This window comes from Molossus molossus, unplaced genomic scaffold, assembly GCF_014108415.1.
Source record: "Molossus molossus isolate mMolMol1 unplaced genomic scaffold, mMolMol1.p scaffold_m16_p_20, whole genome shotgun sequence".
NCBI lineage: Eukaryota > Metazoa > Chordata > Mammalia > Chiroptera > Molossidae > Molossus > Molossus molossus.
Genome location: NW_023425356.1, coordinates 50,787,019 through 50,810,886, shown reverse-complemented (window position 1 = coordinate 50,810,886; position 23,868 = coordinate 50,787,019). Strand labels below are relative to the sequence as shown.

The 23,868-nt window shown below is 37.8% G+C and overlaps 1 protein-coding gene across 3 annotated transcripts in view; it reads right to left on the bottom strand.

Annotated features, from left to right (window-relative positions):
* KIFAP3 (kinesin associated protein 3) overlaps positions 1–23,868 on the bottom strand; it is a 108,168-nt gene that overhangs the window by 64,508 nt on the left and 19,792 nt on the right. For all 3 annotated transcript variants that reach the window (XM_036272709.1, XM_036272708.1, XM_036272710.1), the window contains exons 9-10: positions 22,448–22,626; positions 15,762–15,924 (exon numbers count right to left, since the gene is read on the bottom strand). In XM_036272709.1, the coding sequence (XP_036128602.1) occupies positions 15,762–15,924; positions 22,448–22,626 (342 nt within the window). The remainder of the gene's footprint in view (positions 1–15,761; positions 15,925–22,447; positions 22,627–23,868) is intronic.

Sequence of the window (23,868 nt, the reverse complement as noted above, 5' to 3'; positions counted from 1 at the left end):
TTCTCTCCTCGAGAGGAGAAGGTGGAGGGGAAGGGCTATGAAGAAGATGACCGGATACAGAGAGAGAGGTCTCAGAATACTGCACACAAACCTTCCAATTTCATTAGTTCATTTCTCTTTAAGCAGTATGTGCCCGGCAAAGAAAACCTATAGGAGTTCCCCCTTGTTTGGGCTGAGCACAGTCGAACAAAAGAAACTGGAATGTGACGAGCACTACACCAGAGACTTTTCCTTGAGGAAAGTGTGAAAGACATGACGACAGAGCCAAGGGACTACAGTTCTGTACTCAGAGGTCGATCTACCCCAAGCTGCTGATACGTCCTTTAGATTTTATCTGGGTAAAGGTTCCCAAGAACTCAATCAATTGATTTGCAAATGTCTATGAAACTGATTTTCATCCTTTTTTATATTTATTTAGAGATGAAAAAAGACATAAACTGACACTTGTCTTTTTATTTTAAAAAATGTAAATATTTCATAAATGGTCTTGTTACCCAGGTGTTACCTTGATGATTGTAATTCAAATCTTGTTACACATTACATATTTCCTTTCTCTTTTAAAGAACTGCAATATATGAATGAAGATTACAGCATATAAACCACAGGTACCTTATTCACTGATCAATACTTCTACAAGTTATTAACCTGATAAAAACACAGCCTGTAACTTCATGACATCTAGCAGATACCTGACAGCTACAACGAAAGACGAAGTATTTTAGGACGAAAGTGAGTATCTGGAGAGAGAAGATGTCTGGAAAAAACCTGAATTCATTTCTTCAAACACAGCTGCATACACAAAGTACAGGCTTTCTGGCTGCCAACATTTATTATTACTTAAAGGCTAATTTGCAGATCATGTAGCAATAAACAGCCATTAAGTTAGACTAAATGGTCCAAGTAAAATAAGAGCTTATCCTTTATTATAAGCTAATAATCTTCATTCATTGAAAGAATGGATATCTTAGTCCTTAAAACATAAACCTCAAAAAAACAAAAAAACAAAAACAAAAACAAAAAACAACACTCAACAATCTTGTATATCCTAAACAATTCGAGGGGCTGGAAGGTATGGTTTCTAAAAATTCATGATGAAAAACCATAAACCCCAGCTAACCAGCTCTGCTTCCTCTACATCCTACAAATGGCAGGCATTTCAGAAGGGCTCCTTTAAGACTCGTAGACACCCGTTAGTCCTCAACGGCACCCCGAGTACAGGCAGGCTGCGGCAGTCGGCAGGCTGGCGTAGCACCAGGCCCTGTGAATTCTGAGCAGAGCAGTGAAGAGACCGGGTATTTTGAGAACTAGGCCTTAATGAGTAGAGGTGGATTAGTCAAATCTGTTCAAGTAATAAGGCCAGGGTGGAAAAAAAATGGCCTAGTCATTATGCTTCTCTTGGTATTTATGGTAATAAACATGAATCGTGATGAACTCACTGGCTATTAAATGCAGAGGTCATAAGTACTTCGATAGGATTTCCACAGGAATTCACCGTTAATTAGCTGGATCGTTATTTGAAAGTGTTCCTGAATTATCTTAGCAGTTGTGCGCCCCATTCCCCCAAAATTGGTCATTCCCAGCTGAGGGCAGTTAATGCCTTAACAAACTGGTCATTAACTCCAGTAACTGATTTTGTGGGAATTACTGCACTTATAAAATACAGTCAAGAGGTTTTGTTTTTCTTTCTTCCTTTTTAAAGAAATTTGCAGCTGTAGTTCAGCTGGAACAGCTGAAGGAGGGAAAAAAATCAGCTTTCGCGGCTGCTCTCACGATCGATATTCTGCCAATTAAAGGGCAAACGTAGGCTGATGGGTTTTGAATTGTAAAATGTCTTCAGTTTTTTCATCTCTGAAGTGATTAGTAAAAACACCATCTAGCTACTAATTTTGTAGGACACCCGGGATTTTCCATTCACAGCTCAATCTCGCAGAAACATGAGTTCTGGACACCTGAACTCGAGGCCAAATGTCCGCTTCTGCGTGGACCCAGCCCAACTCTGTGGGAACAGTGAGAACACGAGTTATGGCCACATCATTAGCCAGATTCTCATTCCCCTCACTCCACGTCTCGTTCAAAGTGGAACACTCCCTTTGAAGTCACAAAGGCTCCGTGAAAAGATAGGCGAAGTGGAAATATAAGCACCCCTCTATTAGGATAGAGTAGCAGTAAGGCGATATATCACCCCTAGAACGTCTGTGCGAATACAACATAGTTCAAAAATCACAAGTGTCTGTAAGTTTCCGCAGAGTTAGAGCCGCCAGAGCAGTCAGTGCAGTGAAAATGCCACAGGCAAGAACACCACTTAAAAGATCACTGCAGCAATTACTGGACATATATACTGAATATGGAGACATATACTGAAAGTGTACTGAAGGCACATGAGAACGTCTTCAGTACATGTTTCCACAAAATTTTACATTTAACTTATTAGAGCACACACTACAGATACATATCCAGTAAAATCGGATAGCCTTAGTTAAAACTTGAAACTGGAGAGACCAATTTCTAAGAATGCAACTGCATTGGATAGCCTCCTATTTTATAATGTATGTGTTCACCGTCAAATCTAGTCAAGAAGTGAGATAAATAGATAAAATCCAAGAGTTTTTAACCATGAGTTGAGAGGTAAAAAAAAATGACAACATGGTTAAGTTACAATGATCAGTAGGGAAACAAGTGTAATAATAGTTCTGTGATGCAATGCTTCATGGATAAATGATGGTGTGTCAATTATTTAATTTAAAAACTACAAGAAAGTGACATCGCAAATCGACCATTTATCGCAATAGCTCTGTTACATTAATAGGCATTCACTAAGTTTAGATGCATTTTCATTTTTGTAGTATGTACAATTGTACATTTTGCCATGTAACTTATTTTTCAAAGACTTTCAACATGTTTTCAGTTATTTTATTACCTTGTCTGTAGTATTCTTTTATTACCTCCAGAGCATACCACAACAACTTCTTTATAATACACCCTACAAAATATGCATGCTTGTGGTACAAATGATAAGGACCAAAACGGAGCCCTTAACGAGGCCTGCTTTCTAGCTTACGGGTCCCCAGCACTGACTTAATGTGCTTTGGTCGCCCTTTACCATCCAGAAATGGAGACACCCCAGGCAATATTCACACACAGAGTATTGGAACCAGCTGGTGATAGAAGAATCTTAAGAAAAAAGGCTTCTTGATTTAATTGGGAAAACAGGAGGAAGCATAAATTTTACTGCCATTAATAACTTCAAGCAATCTTGATATGACTCTACCTCACCCTGACGGCTAGACATGTGCTTTTTGTTAAAGCGGTTACCACATCTAACCCCTATTGTTTGCTCACTTGATCAGGTAAGAAAATGTAGGTTTATTTATAGGATAATGAGGCCTATTAAAATTGAGAAACAGTGCAGTAGTCTATGAGGACCTGCGTTCCAAAACAGATGTGTGAAATTCCATAACAGTTTTGTAATAAACAGGCCAAATGAAGTTATTTAAAAAAATCTACTTTAAGTTTCTTAAAGAAACCTTCATAAAGGCAACCTAGTTTAAAAGAAAAAAGAAAACACCTCCTAATTGGAAAACATTATTCTGACCGTTTCCCAAACAGTTTTTAATAATCAAGTCAGAAAAGGCTATTTATAAAATAATGCTCTTCACAAAATAAAGGCTGGCTTTATTTCTTCATTTTATGATGCTTCTGATAAATTAAAAATTAAGTCATATTGATATATAATGAAAAAAGTAAATTTCACATTATGGAGGCATTTCAAAAGTGTTCAGAAGTTAACTTTTTCAATTTCTTTTTTAAGGACTTATGACAGAATGGTCAAAGAAAATAACCCTTCATTTTTAAGTGATCAAAGTTTAGAGCCCAACTGTATCTGTTCTGGCCATCCCCAACATAAGGGAAATCAGACTTGTCTCAACCGGAAGAAATCAAACATTTATCACTTAGCTCCTGACCTCTTCTGACTCCCTACACGCTGATAAAACCTTTCCCGGGCCTTGGAAAGGGCCCCGAAACCCAGATGAGCTGATGTGACGTGGAGCATGACAATCAGATGCTGCCCCTCCTCTCCGATACAGCCCGGGTCCCCTCACAGAACACAACAACACGTATGTGAGTCTATGAAACCTCAGAAACTCTCGTTTATCTTTTGTGAAGAGCATACGGTCTAACATTACTCTGCCTAAAATGTGGGTCCTCTGTGAGATGATTCATGCGGAACTGAGAGGCAGGCACGACAGCGCTGTTGAACTAGGAACTTCATTCTCCCACCATAACCAATGAAATTATTTGAAGCACAGACCAGCCATGCAAACTAACATGGACTCATGCTCCTCAAATTGAGAAGAATCAAAATTTACACAGATAGGGATTTTAATCAAGACGTGAACTATGGCCCAAACTTGCAAACTTGAACACTGACCAGTGTGGCTCCGCTGAGCAAAGGGCACATTTAACAAAGATGTCGGAGAGAGTTAACTTTTGTAGTTAACTTGCACAGAGATTCATAAATTATGTGTTAAAGTGCCTGATACAAGTCAAGCACTTGATGAATATTTTATTGAGTATGAGTTTAACTTTTAGCTATTACAATTTTTATAAATACCAAAAAAACTTAGCAACATCTCTAGGTAATACTACTAATTCCTCACTTTTTTAGAAATATTCTCATCTCTGCTAACACATGAACTAAGACAGTCTGGCAAGGCATGGTCATTTGTGATGCTGGCTTAAACATGACATGGACGTTTGAAGACTTTAAAAGAACAGTATGCTAATCTAAGATCAAACCTGTCATTCATCTAAATAGTTCCTCAAACTATCTGTGCCATGGGGTCAGGTTTTTATTCTTCCTCTCAGTGTATCAAATACCAATACTTTTGTAACGTACAATAAAAATGAAATTAAATAAGAGGTATGCAAAAATAGAAGTTCAAAATTTGTATTATTATATTCAGAAGGTATACTTTTATTCAAGTTGCTTTTATTAAGTTGCTGTAAGTGTCCAAATGCTTATTATCTCAATTGCTAGATTTACTCATTACTCAGTAACAGTTTATACTTTGAGTGTCCCTGTATTAGAAGACTCCTGCCCTGAATTTACACAATTCACTCAAGAAATCTACATCATATAATGCAAGTGAAAGTACAGAGCTATTTCGATGTTTAAAACAAACCCCTAGAAATAGTCTCAAACCTATGAAGCAAAAAGACTTTTCCTGCGCGCCTGACCCTTTTCATTTAGCAACCATTAGTCCCTGAAGCCTGCCCCTTCCTTTCCTTCTCCTTGTCATACCCAACGTTGGTATAAGGCCTTCTATGAATGCGCTCATCTGCTTCGCATAACAGTCCTGTGACCTAGGTCCTATTTTATTCCCTTATTTTCTCAACAAGACAAAAGGCTCCATGAAGATTAATTGACCTTCCTAAGGTCACCAGCTAAAGAGCGAAGGGAAGGAAGACTCAACCTCAGCTCTTTTGAAATCCATTCATTCCATGTGCTCCTTTCACACAGGAACCCACCCCAGTACTTACGAGAACCTGTACTGTGCCAGGCACTGCTGCAGGCTGGGCACACAGGAAGGGAAACTAACACAACTCCACATTGTCATGGAGCGCGTCCTCTCTGGGGCCTGGCACATAGTGGGCATGGTGGGCACGACAGGCCTGGTGGGAGGATGGCAACACAAGAAAAAAGGTAACTATTTGAAAGATACATTATGTGGTGATGAAGTGCCGTGCAGAAAAATACAAAAAGCTGTGGTACATGTACACAATGGAGTACTATGCAGCTGTAAGAAAGAAAGATCTCTTATCCTTTGAGATGACATGGAGGGGCCTGGAGAGTATTATCCTAAGTGAAATAAGCCAAGCAGAGAAAGACAAATACCACATGATCTCACTTATATACAAATATAATGAACATAACAGTCTGAGGAATATGGTAGACCCAGAAACATGGAAGTAGGGCACTGACATCCCTCAGAAGAGGGGGTGGGGGGTGGGAAGAGATAAATCACAGAACTTATATGCATGTATGCATAACCAATGGACATGGACAACAAAGCTGGGGACGGGGTGGGGGGGTGCCAATGGGGTAAAAAAGGAGAAACATCTGTAACCAAAAAAAATAAAAAAATTTAAAAAAATTAAAATAAATAAATAAAGAAAGAAACAAACAAGGAAATGGGGAAAGATAGCATCAGGAGCCAGGGGTTGAAATTTTAAATACAGTCACTTAAAAGCAAAGCCTGAGGATGGTGAGGAAATTAACCATGCGAAACAAAACTGGGGAAGAACATTCTAGGCAGCAGGAACAGGAAGTGCAACAGTCCTGAGGTAGGAGTGTGTCTACTGGATTCAAGGAACAGCGAGGAGGCCAACATGCCTTTAGCAGAAAGAACGAGAGAGTGTGTACTACACGCTGCAGTTACAGAGGCAAGGAGCCGGGAGGGAACATGTAACTCTTACAGGCCCTTGTAAGGAGCTGGTTCTTCTTCTGAAACGGGAAGTCATTGGAGAGCTTTGAGCAGAGAAATCACATGACTTAACCTAAATTGTAATAGGATCACTGTGTGTGCGGTGTTAAGGAAAGACGAAGCCCAGGGAGGAAGCACAGAGGTCAGGATGCTCCTGCATTAAAGAGGAAGAGCTGACCGTGGCTGGGCCCGGGGGGTGGCAGCTGCACTTTGAGGAGAGCTGACTGACCTGATAGATTGGAGGGAGGAAAAGAGGGGAAGTGAGAATTCAAGGGTAAAACTTCCCCAGTTTTGGTCAGTTAACTTGAAAGAGGGCGTTTCCATTTATGGAGATAACAGAAAAGACTGAAAATAAAGAGTTGAGGGAGGATTGGGGGCGGTGGCAGGATTGTGTGAGTGTGTGTGGGAGGCTCAGGAGCATCATTTTGAATGTGTTAAACCTCCGGTACTCATAGGCATCCAAGTGGTAATGCTGGAGTAAGAAAATACAGAAAGGGTTGAAATTATTTTCCTATTCGTACCAGTAAAGGCAACATATCTAATGGAATGGATGACCAGCACAGGCAGAGACGAAGCCCGAGGACTAAGGCCCGGGAGGTACTCTGTACTTCAAGACTGGGGGAGGAGACGGAGAAGGCTGGGTACTCCGGAAGGACAGAGCCCTGTGTCCTGGAAGAGGGACGGAAAGGGTTAGGAGAGCCACCTCAGACACTGTCCTCAGCTGAGCACTGTGGAAGCTGGACACTGATGAGCGATTGCTAGATCGAGCGATGTGGAGGCCGCCGGGACTTGGCCAGAGTAGTGTGATGGGGGGTGTTGGCAGGGGATACAGAGAGACGGGATAAAGCCTCACTGCAAAAGATGAAAGAGAGCCCTGGCGAGATAGCTCAGTTGGTTAAAACATCGCCCCCATATGCCAAGGTCGTGGGTTCCATCCCCAGTCAGGGTACATACAAGAAGCAACCAATTAATTAATGCATCCACAAGCAGAACAAACTGATGTTTCTCTCTCTCTCTCCCTCAAATCAATAAATATTTTTTATTCTTTTTTTTTATCCTCACCCGAGGATATTTTTCCATTTTTTATTCAGATAGAGCGAGAGAGAGAGAGAGGAAGAGAGAGGGAGAAACATCGACGTGAAAGGGACACATCGAGTGGCTGCCACCCACACGACCCAACCAGGGCCGGGGACAAACTGCGACCGAGGTACATGCCCTTAGCGGGAACCGAACCCGGGTCTCTCTGGACCACAGGCCGACGCTCTAACCGCTGAGCCAAACCAGCCAGGGCTTAAATCAATAAATGTTTTTTAAAGACTTAAAAAAAGATTAGAAAGAGTATAGAACAGTGAGGGAGAAACTGAGAGAGGGGACAGGACAGAGAGAGGGAGACAGCAGACAGCACACAGGAAGGGACATAAATATATGAAAAGAAAGAGAGAAATGGAGACAGGAAATGAAAACAACTCTCCTGAGCATTCTGCAGTCGCAGGAAGATAGAAAATGCGAAGACAGCTGCAAGGTAAAAGAGTAAAGTGAGAGGCAAGAAGAACTTTTACTAAGATGGAAGAAGAGCACATTTGTATGTGGACAGGATGATCTCCTAGAGGGGAGGAGAGTTAAGGACACGAGAAGAGGGGACTTTCTGGGGAAGGAACTGGCGTGGGGGAGAGGGAAGGGGGGCAGGGCGTGCTGGCCGACGTGAGGCAGGGGCCAGTTCATCCACGATGGGGGAGAAGCAAAGGGCAGACAGACGCAGGCGGAGGGCCAGCAGGCAGCGGAGCTCAGGCCCTGCTCTCTGGGAAACAGGAAGCAAGGCAATGGCCTGAGTGCGGAGACGGCCGAGGCTGGATCGTGGGGACGAGGCAGCGGACGAGGCAGAGGACGGAAGTTCCCCTAGGAGAGTGGGGTGACCGGACAAGGAGAACGTAGTGAGACTGCTGAGCAGCATTACAAGTCCAGCATGTTAATTACCCAGAATTCACGTATGTGGCCGCCGTCTGGGCTCAGGGTCTTCCGTCTCCACAGCCCTGCACCATGTCACTCATTCCCCACCCCCTTTGCAAAGCTCCAAAGAAATCGGTAACCATGACTCTAAGATGTGAGTGGTTGAACATGCAGATGTCCAAAGAGCAAGAAATGTAACTCAATGTTTAGATTAAGAGAAAATAAGCGTTATCCTAGGGGAACGGCAGGGTTTGGGTCATGCCTAGAAATCCAAATAAAAAAAAAAGGATTAAGAAAATATATTCTGGCAAAATCAAACATGTCCTCTAGCTGATTTAAGCAGCTAATTGGAGACTCGTGGTGAATTATTACTACCAGGAGAGTTTTCATTTAATAGGAATTAAAAGCTTTCAGAAATGCTCTAATTCAAAGTGTGTTCTGAGCACCCTTAAAGGAGACCCACAAAGTCACACCACTTTTATGGCAATCTGAATATACAATTTTCCATTTTAGAATTCTCCTTCTTTCATAAGAGGCCACATGACATGATGTACAGGACAGACACGATCTATGACATCACAGCAGATTGCTGAGATATGTGAACCAGCTGTTGTCTATGAAGCCTGACTTTAAGAGATTAAAGAGATTTGCAAAATGTAAAACTATGCCATTTTTCTAGGTGTCGTTTTGGGAAAAAATTACGTTTCATAAAATATTTGTGTCAACTTGTAGCAGGTTTGTTATTTTTAAACGAATAAATATTAACATTTTTCTCAGTTTTAATTTTGAATACCACAAATATTCACAGATATAACTCTGCATAATTAAGAGCTCTTTGGGGAATCCTCAATATTTTTTAAGAGTGTGAATGGGGTCCTGAGACCAAAAGTTTGAAAACTGACGCACTAATCACTAAATTCCTACAATCTCCTGATAAACAGGGAAGACTTACAAAATAGCAGCAAAATTAAAGCAAGTGGTGACTGCCTGTAATTTATGGGCAGCTACCTAATCTCCTAACCATCAGGTTGGCTGTGCCTGTTCAATTTTTATTTTAACAAATTAAAAAATTCATATATATCTGATGAGACCTCTATATTTTAGAAGGCTTATTCTTGTGAGTTTAAATTCCTTTGAAAATCTAGTTAAAAACTGAAAAGCTGACATGAAAACTCAGAACATTACTCAATTTAAAATACATATTAATATCATTCACAGAGGGAAAAAAATCAAATAAACTCAAAATTGTCTAAAAGAGTTCACCAATGAAATCTAATAGTTTTAAAAATAAAATCATTAGGTGTGACACATTCTGTAATACACTGTCCCTGTCATGTGATATTTAAACTTTATGCTCGCACCAATGTCGTAACGAACTAGGCCCTTCCGAAGAACACATCTCCACCATGCATCTCTGTATGCCTGCTTCTAGGCTCCTCGTCCCCAAGCACATCAAACAATATTCGGCTGAAGAAACATCCCGCTAGAGCAACTGAGAGGTGCAAAAAACATGATTTGCCTGGTGCATCCGACAAAATGCTAAGAAGATTTTGTTTTTCAAGCTGCTTTTGAAACACTATCAGTGCATTCTCCAGGGAGCTGAAGAATACACTGTGACAAGGTATTTCCTTGCCATCTCCCAGCCCAGGATATTCTGACATAAGGAAGCACTCCTGAGACACATCAAGGTCAAATGGCTTAAGGACTTATGACAAGAAAATTTATTTTTTAATGATCTGATTCTTAGATGAGCCAAAAATCTTTAAACACTTTTAAAAAGTTAACTTGATATCATAAACACCTGAACAAACTGTCCATCAATTGGATAAGTAAAGCCAAGCTTACTAGGTCCAGTTCAATTTGCATACAATCACACTGCTATGATACAAACCACCGGCTGTGACAGGGGTCCCGAATGCACACGTGACGTTTCTGGGCAGAAGAAATGATGTCGAGTGTAGGGATGAAAAGAAATGAAAGATCTGAAACTGATACTGAACTAGGCAGAGATAACTTTAGGGTCCTTATGAAATCTTAGGAAAATAACATATCAAAAAACATAAGAAAGGAGTAATTTTGGTGGCATTTAAGAAAATAAAAACAAAGGAATATTTAGATATAAGGTTTTCTACAAACCCAAGTAATATTTTGAAACTTTTTGAGAGAGAATACCATTCTCTATGCCTCAGAAAAGACCAAGACTCTTCAAACCAATCAATTTCAAGATGAAGTGGAGAAAGAAAAATTTAAATAATAATTTCTAAAATTTTTTACTTCTCTTTAGTCCCTGATGCCAAAGGGAAAAAAAATCAAAATTCTTAAGGGAAATGCTTTATATGATAAGACAATATGAAAAAAAATGTTGGCAATATTATAGTTCACTCAGAGCCTTGCATGGCAAAAAAGCTGAACTATAACAAATTCTCCTCTGCCTGTAACAATTCTTTAGATCACAAAACCTTCCTCCGTTATATACATATTTCAGTTATTCAGCCATTCTCACAACAGCAGGGGTCGCAATGTACTAGTTAAATGTTTCAGGATACAAGAGAAGGGGATTAAATGTTCACATAGCACAGCTTTATTGGAACCTGAAAGATTCATGATTCATTGTACTCTAGTTAAAGTAATCTATTATTAAGTATAAAAAGACTTTTCAATTATGGGGTCCCCAAATAATAATAAAAAACCTACTTAAAATCTGATACCATTTCCAACTGAAACAGCATCCCTTAAAAATCATTTCTGAAAAGTTCCACCACGTGGATAGCCCTAAAATAGTACTTCTGCATTTTTTGCATCTTTTAAAAAATAAGTAATTTCTACATATAAAATGGGCAATTCTTTAATTCAGTCATCTGTCGGTGTGAACATATATTAAACAATGAGTTTATTTCTAATGAAAAAGCAAACTGACCACTCATGTTCTACTGCATGCTCTTTAATTCTTTCTCCACGACAGTGAAGAAAATGCAGCCCAAATTCTTTAAATACTTGATTTACAGAAGGTTTTATTCCACTTCAAAATTTTTTTTTCATTCCCATGTAATCACTCCAAATATTTGCCAAAGAATAATCTAGAACAATTTAGATTATCAACTGAACAACACATTAAAAGTCCAGCAGCGACCTTGATAGTTCTGAAGATCTGAAGGGAAAGAAGTCTAATCACTCCCTTATTCAATGCTTTTCAACTGAACATCAAAATCAATCAGAGAACATAAAATCAATGAGTAAGTCCTAAGTAGAATAAAAATATAGCTAATATGGTGCATTACATATAGAAATGGCTATTAAACTAAATATGTAATAGATCATAAATAAAATGCAATGTATAGTAACAAACATATATGGATATATGTACATACATATACATCACATACATGAGTGAGTATTGGGTTGTAATATAAAATGTATCTTACTATAGATCAGGTAAAAGATGTCTGAAAGTCTCTGCTCTAGATGAATTATTTCTTAATCCTTTAAAATCTGTTCTCTATAATGCTTCCTTACTACAAGTTCTATTTAATCGCAATGACCAAAGATTAGAGAAATTAAACATATCATTACTCAATGGAGAAGTTTAGTTTACTATGTTAGGGGTTAATGACTTAATTTTCCACACAAGTAACATTCACATTAACAAATGTGAAAATGACTATCCTAATAATCACTTACCAGGAAATCATTTATACACTGAATAACATTTCTTTAAACATAGCAAAGAGCACAATCATGCAAAATGGGTTTCTTCACAGTCAAAAGAAACGTGGCAAAGCCCACGCAGTAAACATTGCAAGGATGAGAATGTCACTAGGAAGAGAACCTTTCAGGCATTCACTTGGAATTCATTTTCAACAAAATATACACTTCAAATAAGCCCCGGTCCCGGTTTCCAAGACCACAGGAGATTAGAAATACCGTTAGAGGAGAGGAAAATTGCTGCCATGGACTTGCTGCTGGCGCAGAAGAAATGAGAGGTGACAGCCAAGGACACGAGGGGAAACAGGAAAACTGCACATAAAAATTACAATACATGGCATTCAGGGGCCGGGTAGCAAGGTGAAATACTTGAGCACGGTCATCTTCACAGCCTTGCATAATAAATTATCTCCAGAATTATAAACCTGAATCAACGTTAGCAAAAACAATAATAGCTAATTACAGAGCACTTGAACCCAGGCCCTCGGGCTCCAAAGCCTGTGGTTTTAGCTACTACACTGTAATGCTTCTCAATAAAAATTTAAATTATGTTCATGTCATTAAGGGAAATTTAAGAATATATTTAACAAAAGAGGGATGTTAATCAATTTTTAAAAACCTACATACAAAATGATTAAATACTCCTAATGGCGTTAGCCTGAAAAACTTAAAAAAAAAAAAGACCCATTTCTGGCTAGCTATTGTTTGTATTCTATGTAATTTTATAATAATTTCACATATGTATAATTCCCTAACATTTACTGCATTACCTCATTTAACCCTCCCTATTAATATGTACAAATTATCTACATACTGGAGATGAGAAAACTGACATATGGGTTAAGTAATTTGCATAATATCACATAGCTAGTAATTGATGAAGTCAATATTCAAAGTTGTATAGGCTGGCTCCATAATTCTGGCTTTTAATCAGTGTGTTCTGTGCTACTACTATTGTTGCTAGAGATAGTACATATGGAAGTATTCGCTACAATGTCTCAGGGTGTACTTTTTAAGAAATTCTAGTAAACTCTGGAAACCCAGCTAAAATTCAGAAAAACACCTTTCAGGATTTTTAGGCTGCCTGCTCACCTGTGTTTCAGTTCTAGTCCTTCCAAGCATTTGCCCACCCCTTAAAGTATGGCATGGCCATGTGACTTGTTTTCATCAATGGAAATGTAAATAAAAATAATGTGGATCATTTCCAGTGGAAGCCTTTAAGAGAAGTGTACAATTCTCCATTTTCTTGCTCTACCAGTCTGTGTCCTTGACTGATGCTAACATAGACCAGCACTTTCTACTCACTCATAATGGACATGTAATATGAGCAAGAAATAAACCACTGTAGTTTTTTAAGCTCCTGAGATCTTAGGGTTGTTTATTAATAGCCATAGCCTTCTCCTCCTAATACATTTATTAGATAGGTTTTTCCTGGGAACTAATGGATAAAAGGGCCATTTTTGGGAGATGATAAAATAAAGTTTACAACATGGTTTTATGTTCCAAAAGTTCATTTTGAATCAGTTACTTGAAATTTGGAACATGCTTTTTTTCATAGGTTCACTTTATAAAGAGCCTACAGAAGCTTATTAAAACCCATAATTTAAATGAAAAAGAGTAGAAAAATAATAGTCCCCTTCAAATAAATAAATTAAAAGAATGTGAACGAAGTAACAGACGTAAACTTGTAACATTTTGAAGCACTTCACAGAAGTTGAAGGCAGAGTTCTTTCTCTAGTATGGATGGATTTCTCTTCAATGTGGACATGTTCTCCCTCTCCTTGACCCCGGAATATCGATAAATTCTCTCTCTGTTTACTAGGTATGACTGCCATTGCTTCCATGGAATGAAAAGGAAGAACTAAAGAAAGTTACTAGGCGAAAGAACACTTGGGAAAACAAAAGAAACTCCTTAAGTTAAAATTCAGTGACTTGCAAGCAACAAAAGAGACGGATATTTATTAACAAAATATGAAATGAGTATCCTGTAATTTCCCCCCAAAATCTCTTTTAAATCATGTTTCATAAAAGTAGGAGACTGGATCCTGAACAAACCAAACAGACTCTAAATTACTTCAGGACAAGGAATCAATTTATTCATCTTCATACAATGAGAATTGTAATGTTTGATATATAATTCTGCTAGATTATGATAAATGGAGGGTCACATTATTAAATTCAAGACCCATCAATTTTACTTTTAAAGTTTTTCTGTTTCTTCACTAATGTTTGTATTGCTTTGGTTCTCCAAAGCAATTTTTGAAAGTACTCCTCAACAGAGTCTCTCGAACATGTGCAGTCCAAGTCCTGTGTGGTATTTGTGGACTGACCAATTAGCCAAATGTTCTTGGACTGACCAATAAACTAAAAGTTTCCTATTCTTAGAAAAGAGTAAGAGATAAGTTAAAACTTATTTTAAAGAGGACTTGGAGAACTGGATTTTTAAATTATAGTTCTGCCTAGTCTACTTAATCATAGCCCTCTTAAAATCACCATACATAGCAGTTTACTATACTAGTTAATAAATCCAGCTTTGGCAGCAGATAGTCCTGAGTTTGAGCTCTGCTTTGTATCAGCTATGTAATCCGTAGTACAGATCTCAGATGGGGATCCCATGAGATAATGTAATCAAAGCACAGAGCTAAGTGCTGGGACAGTAAAGGTTCAATAAATGTTAATACTAGTATTACAAAGAAAATGATGATGTCAATGAGACTGGATTCATAGATACTAGGTACCAAAGAATAAACTTACTTTTAAATCATTCACTACTACTACTATTGGAAACTTACAAAATCTTCGACTCTATGGAGAATGCTACAAAGCAAAAATGAAGCTGCAGTACTGAAACAAAGGAACAGAGTCTTAAAAGATAAGTGAGAATTTGCTTTCTGATTAACAAAGGCAATGACATTCCTGGTAGAAGGAAAGAGCAACAAACGGGCACTTTGGCCTAAAAAAAGCTTGTTTGGGAAACTGTGAGGGGCTCACCAGGGACACAGAACACAGGACGCGTGGGAGGAGCAGGTGCCTACAGAGACACTGAGCGGAGGTCTAGGGCGTACGCCACTCTGCCGAGAAGCATTATTGTGTGAGAGCACAGGGGAGTTAGCACTTGAGTCCGTCCTTGGCACGTAGATACCTTGCTAACAGCTAAAAGAAAATAATGTATTATAAACTGAACCCTCCAATACCGTATTTGCTAACTCACGCTATGTAACAGTGCCCTTTCCACTTAATGACAAAAAGACTCACCAATTGTGAGTAGTTGTCAGGAGTTTCCTAAAAGTATGGCAGCATATAAGAACTTAAATGAGGTCTGCTTTCTAAGAAAACGGTGGAAAGAAAATATTTCCCTCGCCGCCTCGGTAGGCATGTGCGGTTGCACTCTGGTTTCGCTTTCACAGGGTAAATGAAGTCAGAGTGAGGTTCTATTCCAGGGCATCTCACAGCGCCAGGGGAGCCTGGCACGTGCCATTTGCCACTCATTCTGTTTATTTTTAAGCTCCCAACCAAAGAATATGTAGAGCATAGTTTCTGTTCAGCTGACTTTTTAACACACAGCTCAATTTTCCAGTGATGTTGGAAATTCCAAGCAACACTATCACTAATTTTTAAAAAGCATACCTAGGAGTGCAGTGAGCTTGGGAAGCAGTCCAACTTGTACCATCTTATTCCTCAGTCCTGTGTCAAAGGACAGGTTTAGTAAAAGTCGGAGGGTGATATTCAGCAGATCTTCATGCTCACATGGTACCATTTTTACCAGTTTTTCAACAATATCCATTTCCACCTATGTAAAATAATTATACAGATGCAGTGAGGTTCTGCTGCACAATAAGACAAAAAAAGATGACAAATGATTACTTTTACATTGTACCCTAAGTAATTATGTGTTAATATATACACTCATTTTAATCTATAAACATCTCTGAAAGCGAACTTTTGAAGCAAAAATATACATTGTAACACCATCCCTTCCTTCCTTACATAATAGCATCAACTAGAAGACAAATTACACTGGATTCCTGAAAACACATTGAGTACCACCTACTAAGTACCAGCCCTGTGCTAGATCAAGTAAGATATTGTCTTGGCCTTCAAGGATTGCAGTCTAAAAAGAGGGCAGACAAATTGAACAAATAATTAAAATACAACGTGATAGCCCAGCCAGTGTGGCTCAGCTGGTTGAGCATCAACCCATGCACCAAAAGGCTGCAGGTTCAATTCCTGATCAGGACATTCGCCTGGATTGCGAGCTTGGTCCCCAGCAGGGGGCGTGCAGGAGGCAGCCACTCTGTGTTCCTCATAGATATTTCTATCTCTCCCTCTCTCTTCCTCTCTCACTAAAAAACCAATTAACAACATATTTTAAAAATGAAAGAAAAACAACACAAAACACCCACAAACCACAATGTGATCAATCAACCAAGTGCCCTGGAAGCAACAGTGAAGAAAGCACTGAGCCACCTGGAAGGACAGGAAACACTTCACACTGGAAACAAAGTTCTTTAAAATGTGAGCTAATCTGCCCTCTGGTCAGAGAGAAGAACGCGTCAGTGGTCAGGCACCTGGGCACACAAGCTTGTTGGGAGACAGCCGTGCTTTGGGGTGGCCATGGTACGAAGTGTCTGCCGCAGAGTGGCAGGTGCCCACAAGGACAGACACTGGACAGATCACAAAAAGATTTCAATGCTCTGCTAGGAGCTTTAACCTTGTCCTAAAGGTAGTAGAGTGTCCAGAATGGTTTTAAGTTCAAGGTGACACGGTGAGACTAGTAACATAAACATATCAGTACATACATACATATATACATACATACATAACACACACAAAAACACAAATCCCTAGGGGCCCTATATAGAGAGTGAAAGATATATCGTATTATGATTAGGGTTTGAATCAAAGAAAAGGCGTAAAGATCGAGGAGAAAAGACTCCTCTGAGGCGTCCATGAGACACACTCAGACCGCACGAACGAGAAATGAGGGGGCACTGAGATGCTGTTCCGGTTCTCGGCTTGTCAGCGTGTTCGGGGTCCTGAGGACTACCCTCAGGTTCAGAAATCTGCTCGGAGGACTCATGAGACTCAGCATATAGCCATATTTACGACTGTGACTTAATGCAACGAAAGGATACAAAGTAAAACTAGAAAAGGAAAAAAGACACACGAAGGCCAAGTCCAGAGGAAACCAGGTGTAAGCTCCCTAGAATCCTCTTCCCACTGACGAATACAGGATGTGCTCCTATGTTGGACTGAGATGGAAACTTGGTGTCCAAGGTGTTTACTGGGGATAAGTACATAGGTACCCTCTGCCTGGCATGAACTACAATTCCAGGCTCCTAGAAGGAAAGAGGTGTTCACCATGAACCACATTGCTTACGCAGACAGTTTCGGCACAGTTCGCCAGCCTTATGAGTTAGGGAATAGTGGAAGCACTCCAGAAATCCAGGCTCCTAGACGCCCACCAAGGGCCAACCTTGTGAGAAGGCCTATATAAGGAGAGCAGTCTCGGGCCCATTTACCACACAGTCAATGGGTGCATGTAGGTGCCATTAACTACACTTGATAAACTGAAAAACAGGTGTATGATAAGGAAGCAAAGTTACTTTATTTCTGTCTTCTATAATTCGAGGTAATTGTGGATCTTGGAAAATCTTATAAAACTCAGGAGAGAGACTGGGTTGAGTAATAATTGAAACTCTAGGACAAGGGTCAGAAAACTATGGCTAATGTATCTATCTGGACTGACATCTCATTTCATAAAACCTAAGAACTGAAGATAATTTTTGATTTTGACCTTTTTAAATGGTTGAAAAAACTAAAGGGAGATTATTTCATGACACATGAAAATTATTTGCAATTCAAACTGCAGTTTCTAGAAATAAAGTTCCATGGGAACACAGTCACACTCGTTTGTTTACAGTCGGCCTACCACTGCTACCATGCTCCACCAGCAGAGCTGAGTAACTGTGACATGCAGTTTGTATAAATAAAGTTCCATGGGAACACAGTCACACTCGTTTGTTTACAGTCGGCCTACCACTGCTACCATGCTCCACCAGCAGAGCTGAGTAACTGTGACATGCAGTTTGTATAAATAAAGTTCCATGGGAACACAGTCACACTCGTTTGTCTACAGTCGGCCTACCACGGCTACCATGCTCCACCAGCAGAGCTGAGTAACTGTGACATGCAGTTTGTATAAATAAAGTTCCATGGGAACACAGTCACACTCGTTTGTCTACAGTCGGCCTACCACGGCTACCATGCTCCACCAGCAGAGCTGAGTAACTGTGACATGCAGTTTGTATAAATAAAGTTCCATGGGAACACAGTCACACTCGTTTGTCTACAGTCGGCCTACCACGGCTACCATGCTCCACCAGCAGAGCTGAGTAACTGACAGAGACTATGAACTGCAAGGCCTAAAACACTGACTAACCACTTACAGAAAAGGTCTGTTGACCACCACCCCCAACTCTAGAAGATTATAAAATTGCTTCAAGAGAACTTGGTTAGATTGTGAAATCACAGGGGACAAAACGTATTTGGTAATGTAAGCCTGTATTCTCATTTCTTAAGGTAGCAATTAGAAAAATTTGGTTATAAAAACATCTCATATCTTTATGATAAAGCAATTATCAAAAAGTTTATGAATAATCTTGCTATATTTTTTCTTTTATTAGAGTTATAAAGCGTCTATACCACCTTTTCCATACCTTTATTGTAATCGTTCTTTTATAAAAACTATAATTTATAATGGTAAAATATTTAGAAATAAATCTAACAACATATGTGTAAAATATATATGCTAAAAACTGAAATAATGAAAGAAATCAAGAAAGACCTAAACAAATGGAGAGCTATACCATGTTAATGGATTGGAAAATCCAATATGGTTAATATACTGAATACTGCCAATAAATTCAATGCAATCCCTATCAACATTCCAGGATTTTTTTTTTTTTTAAAGAAATAAACTGGTTGATTCTAAATAGGTATAAAAAAGTAAAGAATCTAAAATAGCAAGAATAATTTTTAAAAAGAATAACATCTGTGGCCTTATACTACCTGATTTCAAAACTTACTATAATGCTACAGTGATCAAGACAAAGATGTAATGGTAAAAGCACAAACACATGGATCAGTGGAATAGAAGAGACAGAAAAGAGTCCAAAAAGAGAACCACACATATATAGCTAACTGATTTTCAACAAAGGTACAAAGGCAATTTCAATACGGTATAAAGGTAATTCAGTGGAGAAAGAATAGTCTTTTCAACAAATGGTGCTGGAACAACTGGACATCCATTTTGCCACATAAATCTTAATGCATACTTTGCACCATGTACAAAATCAACTAAAAATGAATAAATCACAGACTAAAACAAAACATCAACAATACAAATCCTATAAAACTTCTTGAACAGAACATAGGAAGGTATCTTTGTGACCTAACTCAGGCAAAAATTTCTTCAATACAACACCAAAATACAATCCATTAAAAAAATTATTTAGTATACTGGACTTCATAACAATTAAAATCTTCTGCTCTTTACAGGAGAATGAAAAGACAAGCCACAGAAAAGGAGAAAATATCTGCAAAAAATATAACTGATAAAAGACATATTTAAAATATAAAGAACTATAAATTTTTAATAATAAGAACCCAAGGAATATATATACCCTATTGTTACTCTTAAAATCATATTCTAATATGACTTATTACCTTTTTGTTATATTAAAATATAAAAACTAAATTTAAATTATTAATTAAAAATTTTTTTAAGTAAACAAAATTTCCTTTAAAATATATGACTCTAAAAAGCAAGGATAGTATTAGTTCACATCAACAGTAAAATGAACGTATTATTTAAATAAATAATACAACCTCACAAATAGATCAGCCATCCCTCTCCACCACCCCTTTTAAATAAAATTGCCGCAGGCTTCATCTGTTACTAATTAAGTAATATTTTTCTTTTGCAAAAGCAACAGTATACACCGGTGTTACAGAAAACTTAATAACAGTAACCTGAAGAGTTTTTTGTTTGTTTGTTTTTATTAATTTGTATTTCCATTGCAGAAAATGGAATGTAAAATTGCCAGGTAGTCCAATCAGATAGTCAAACACTAGACAGCCTTCTAATCATATCTTTCAGGTTTATAAAAGCCCAATCCCAAAGCTAAATTTAGTACTTGTCTCAACATGCAATGCTCTCTCAATCTGATATCTATAAAATGGAATGTATAGTTAATTAATACTTTTATTAAACATTCTATATAAAGTGTCAGTTTATCAACAATCTATCAGTAAATTTATTTTGGTCTTTAAGTAATTCTTTATAGTGTTTCTGGCAGCTATTTAAAAATTGCTTATACTTAAGATTGCTAAATTTTTTTAACAACATAAAATAAAGACAAAAAAATGTTTGCCCTGAAGGCAGAGAGAAAGAGTAGGAAGTATAACCTGAAGATCTTTCTTTGAGCAAATTACTTAGCTTCTCTGATCCTCTGCTACTTCATCTGCAGAATTGGGAGGTAACTCACTAAATCCAAATGTGGAGGTAAAGTCCAGGTAAGCTCTAAAAATCCTAATTCTATACAATGCCCTTAAATAAAATGCATTTCTTCCACAATGAAAGATCAAATGCATACCATCGACAGTAAAAATCTGACTAATCATTCTTATGCATGGATTACCTTTCCTGAACCTCCGATTTTTCCTCCTTAATAAAAATAAAGGTTTGATGAGATCATTTATATTCTCAATCTATGATATTATCAGAAAATAATTTTTAATAATATTCTTGAGATAATTTTGATAGAATAAACATCTAAGAACTGTATTAAATATAAATCTAATCAACATATAGTAGACACATGCTGATGATAAATCAATTTAAACTTTGGGAATCTACTACTAAAGGTAAACTTAATCTAAACACATAAATGAAAGACAATACTGCAACATAAAGCAAGGGGAGCTAACTATTTACCACATTCTAATTATTCAGGAGAGCGCACGTGCGTGCGTGCGTGTGTGTGTGTGTGTGTGTATGTGATATATATATATATCACCATGTCATCATGTTCTCTTAAATATTAAATCAATACATTTAAAAATGTTTTGATTAATCTCTCAAGTACATTCAATCTTAAAACAATATCAGGAATACAGTGATCATCAATAATTATATACTAATGATAAAGATGACAGATGCTAAACATTTGTGGGTAAAATAAAATTTCATATATTTCAAGTATCAGAATTGAAGGCACATATCAGCTTTAATAATAAAGCTGATAAATCAGTCTTAAGTTTTCAAAGAGCATACGTGTCATTTAGTAAGCTACTTCCTAGTTCATTTGATTTAAAAAAAAAAAAAAAGTATGAAAAATACAGTATATTTAGACTATCTGAAGTAGAATCCACTTATACCAATAATACATAGTGACATAATGAGTTATATTAGCATATAGTTCTAAAATGGTCCTCAGTGGAGTTAAGGCCAATGAGCCAATAATTCCATTTCCAGGAAAATAGCCTAAGAAAATAATTAGAACTATAGGCAAAGATACATGTATAAATGTGTCCACTGAAGTATTTTTTTATAATAGCTAAAATTATAAACAACTTAAATATTCAAAAACAAGGTAAGGTTAATGTCTGGTCTACTTAATATAACACTGTTCTCACAAAGACTTTTTAGTAACATGGAAAACGCAGGTAATTTTTATTCTATCTTTATATATTTCTGTATTATGCATATTTTTCAGAAGGAGAAACACTATACAATGAACTTGTAAGTCTCAAAGACCATGCGAGAACTCGAACAAGAAATGAAGACGGAGTAAAGAATGACCTGGCGCGTGGCACCTGGAGGAGGAAGGGGGATGCCAGGGAGCACAATCAAAGGCTTACGCCCGCCAGCTGGAACAGTGCGTGAGAACGAAGAGACTGGCTACACTGGAATTCCACGCACAGATATCAGAAATGCAGGAGGAAAAAATAATATAAGGGCAGATGACTCTGAAGCACAATCTTGTTTAAATTACTTTCTATGTATTATGTTTAATATGAAACCATGCATTCTATACATTAGAAAAAAAGTTTATCTTTCTCTATAAACTTCAATTATCTGGAGTATTAAGTAATATGAAATGTATTTCCTCATAAAGCCACTTAAGGGAGTTATTTCTATTGTAAATTTTCCATTCAGAATGATCTCAGTAGGGGGATAATGTGTCTACTTCTTATCAAAATATTCTAACTTGAAAATGGGAAATGTGGACTGTTTCAGGGTAAGTTACCATATCATTTTTATTCTCCATGAAAATGCTGAGCTTCTTCAAGAAGGACACAACGAGAATGAGCAGCTCGAAGTTGTCCCGATCGAGGGCCTTCACCAGCATGTGCACGATGTTCTTGTTCCTCATCTTCAGCTCTGTGCGCGTGTCCTCGGCGAGGTTCAGGAGCAGATAAAGAGCAACTGGAGAAGTGAGAGAGGAGAATGACGTGACTGCACATTGAAGCAACAATTTAACAAACCATTCCTACTCACTAAAGTAACAGATGTAGTTCTTACAAGAGAATATATTATTTTGAAATTTTAACTAGTTATTAATTCATTCATTAGAAAACATTTATTGTTATTGAGTGATGTTATATAAAAGAATATATATATATATATGTTTATATATATACTGAGAAGGGTACAATAACCAAAATAAGACAATGATTCCTACCCTCTTGGAGCTTAGAGCTTAATAATAATCAAATGGCAATTAAAAGTATATGTTAGCAAATAACAAAGTAAGCGGATGGGGAAAAATAATTTTATACATGCAGAAAACAAGATAAAGCTTCAATAACTAGGGACTGCTATGTTAAAAAGAGCCATAATCCAAAATGTATTGTACAGCTAGAATTCAATCTGAGGATATTAAAACATTTTTCATTTTCAAACTGATTTTCTGATAGTCACTACAGGAAATAACCAGATAAAACTCAGTAACATAATTGTTACACTAGACAATGTGTAGACAATGTTGAACTCACTGTCTACTAGTTCTTTTAGATAACTGCAATAACCAATACACACACACACACACATTATTCATCTGTAAAGAGAGAAGGATATTCTGCCATTTGTGACAACATAGATGGACCTTAATTTAAGGGCATCATGCTAAGTGAAATAAGTCAGACAGAGAAAGACAAATACTGTAAGTTATCACTTATATGTAGAATCTAAAGTAGTTGAACTCATAAACTATTGAGGGTTACCAGGGGCGAAGTTACGGGGGAATGAGGAGACAATGGTCAAATGGTACAAACTTTCAGTTACAAGACGAGTAAGTTCCCAGGGTCTAACGTACAGCCCGGTGATGACAGTCAACGACACTGTATTGTATAGTTGAATGTTCCCGTGAGAGAGCTTAAACGTTCTCACCACCACCACAACAAAATGGTAATTATCTGAGGTAAAGGATGTGCTAACTAACCTTATTGTGATAAACATTTTCAATATATACATAGATCAAATCATCCCATCGATACCTTAAACTTAACACTGTATGTTAATTATATCTCAACAAAGCTGAAAAACCTCAGTAGTCAGCTACGAAGCAGACCCTGAATGTACACAGGGAAGCCCCAGGTCAGTCTCTCTAACTCTCGCAAGCTTTTGCAGCTCATGAATGAGAAACCATACTAGTGAGCATGCACATGT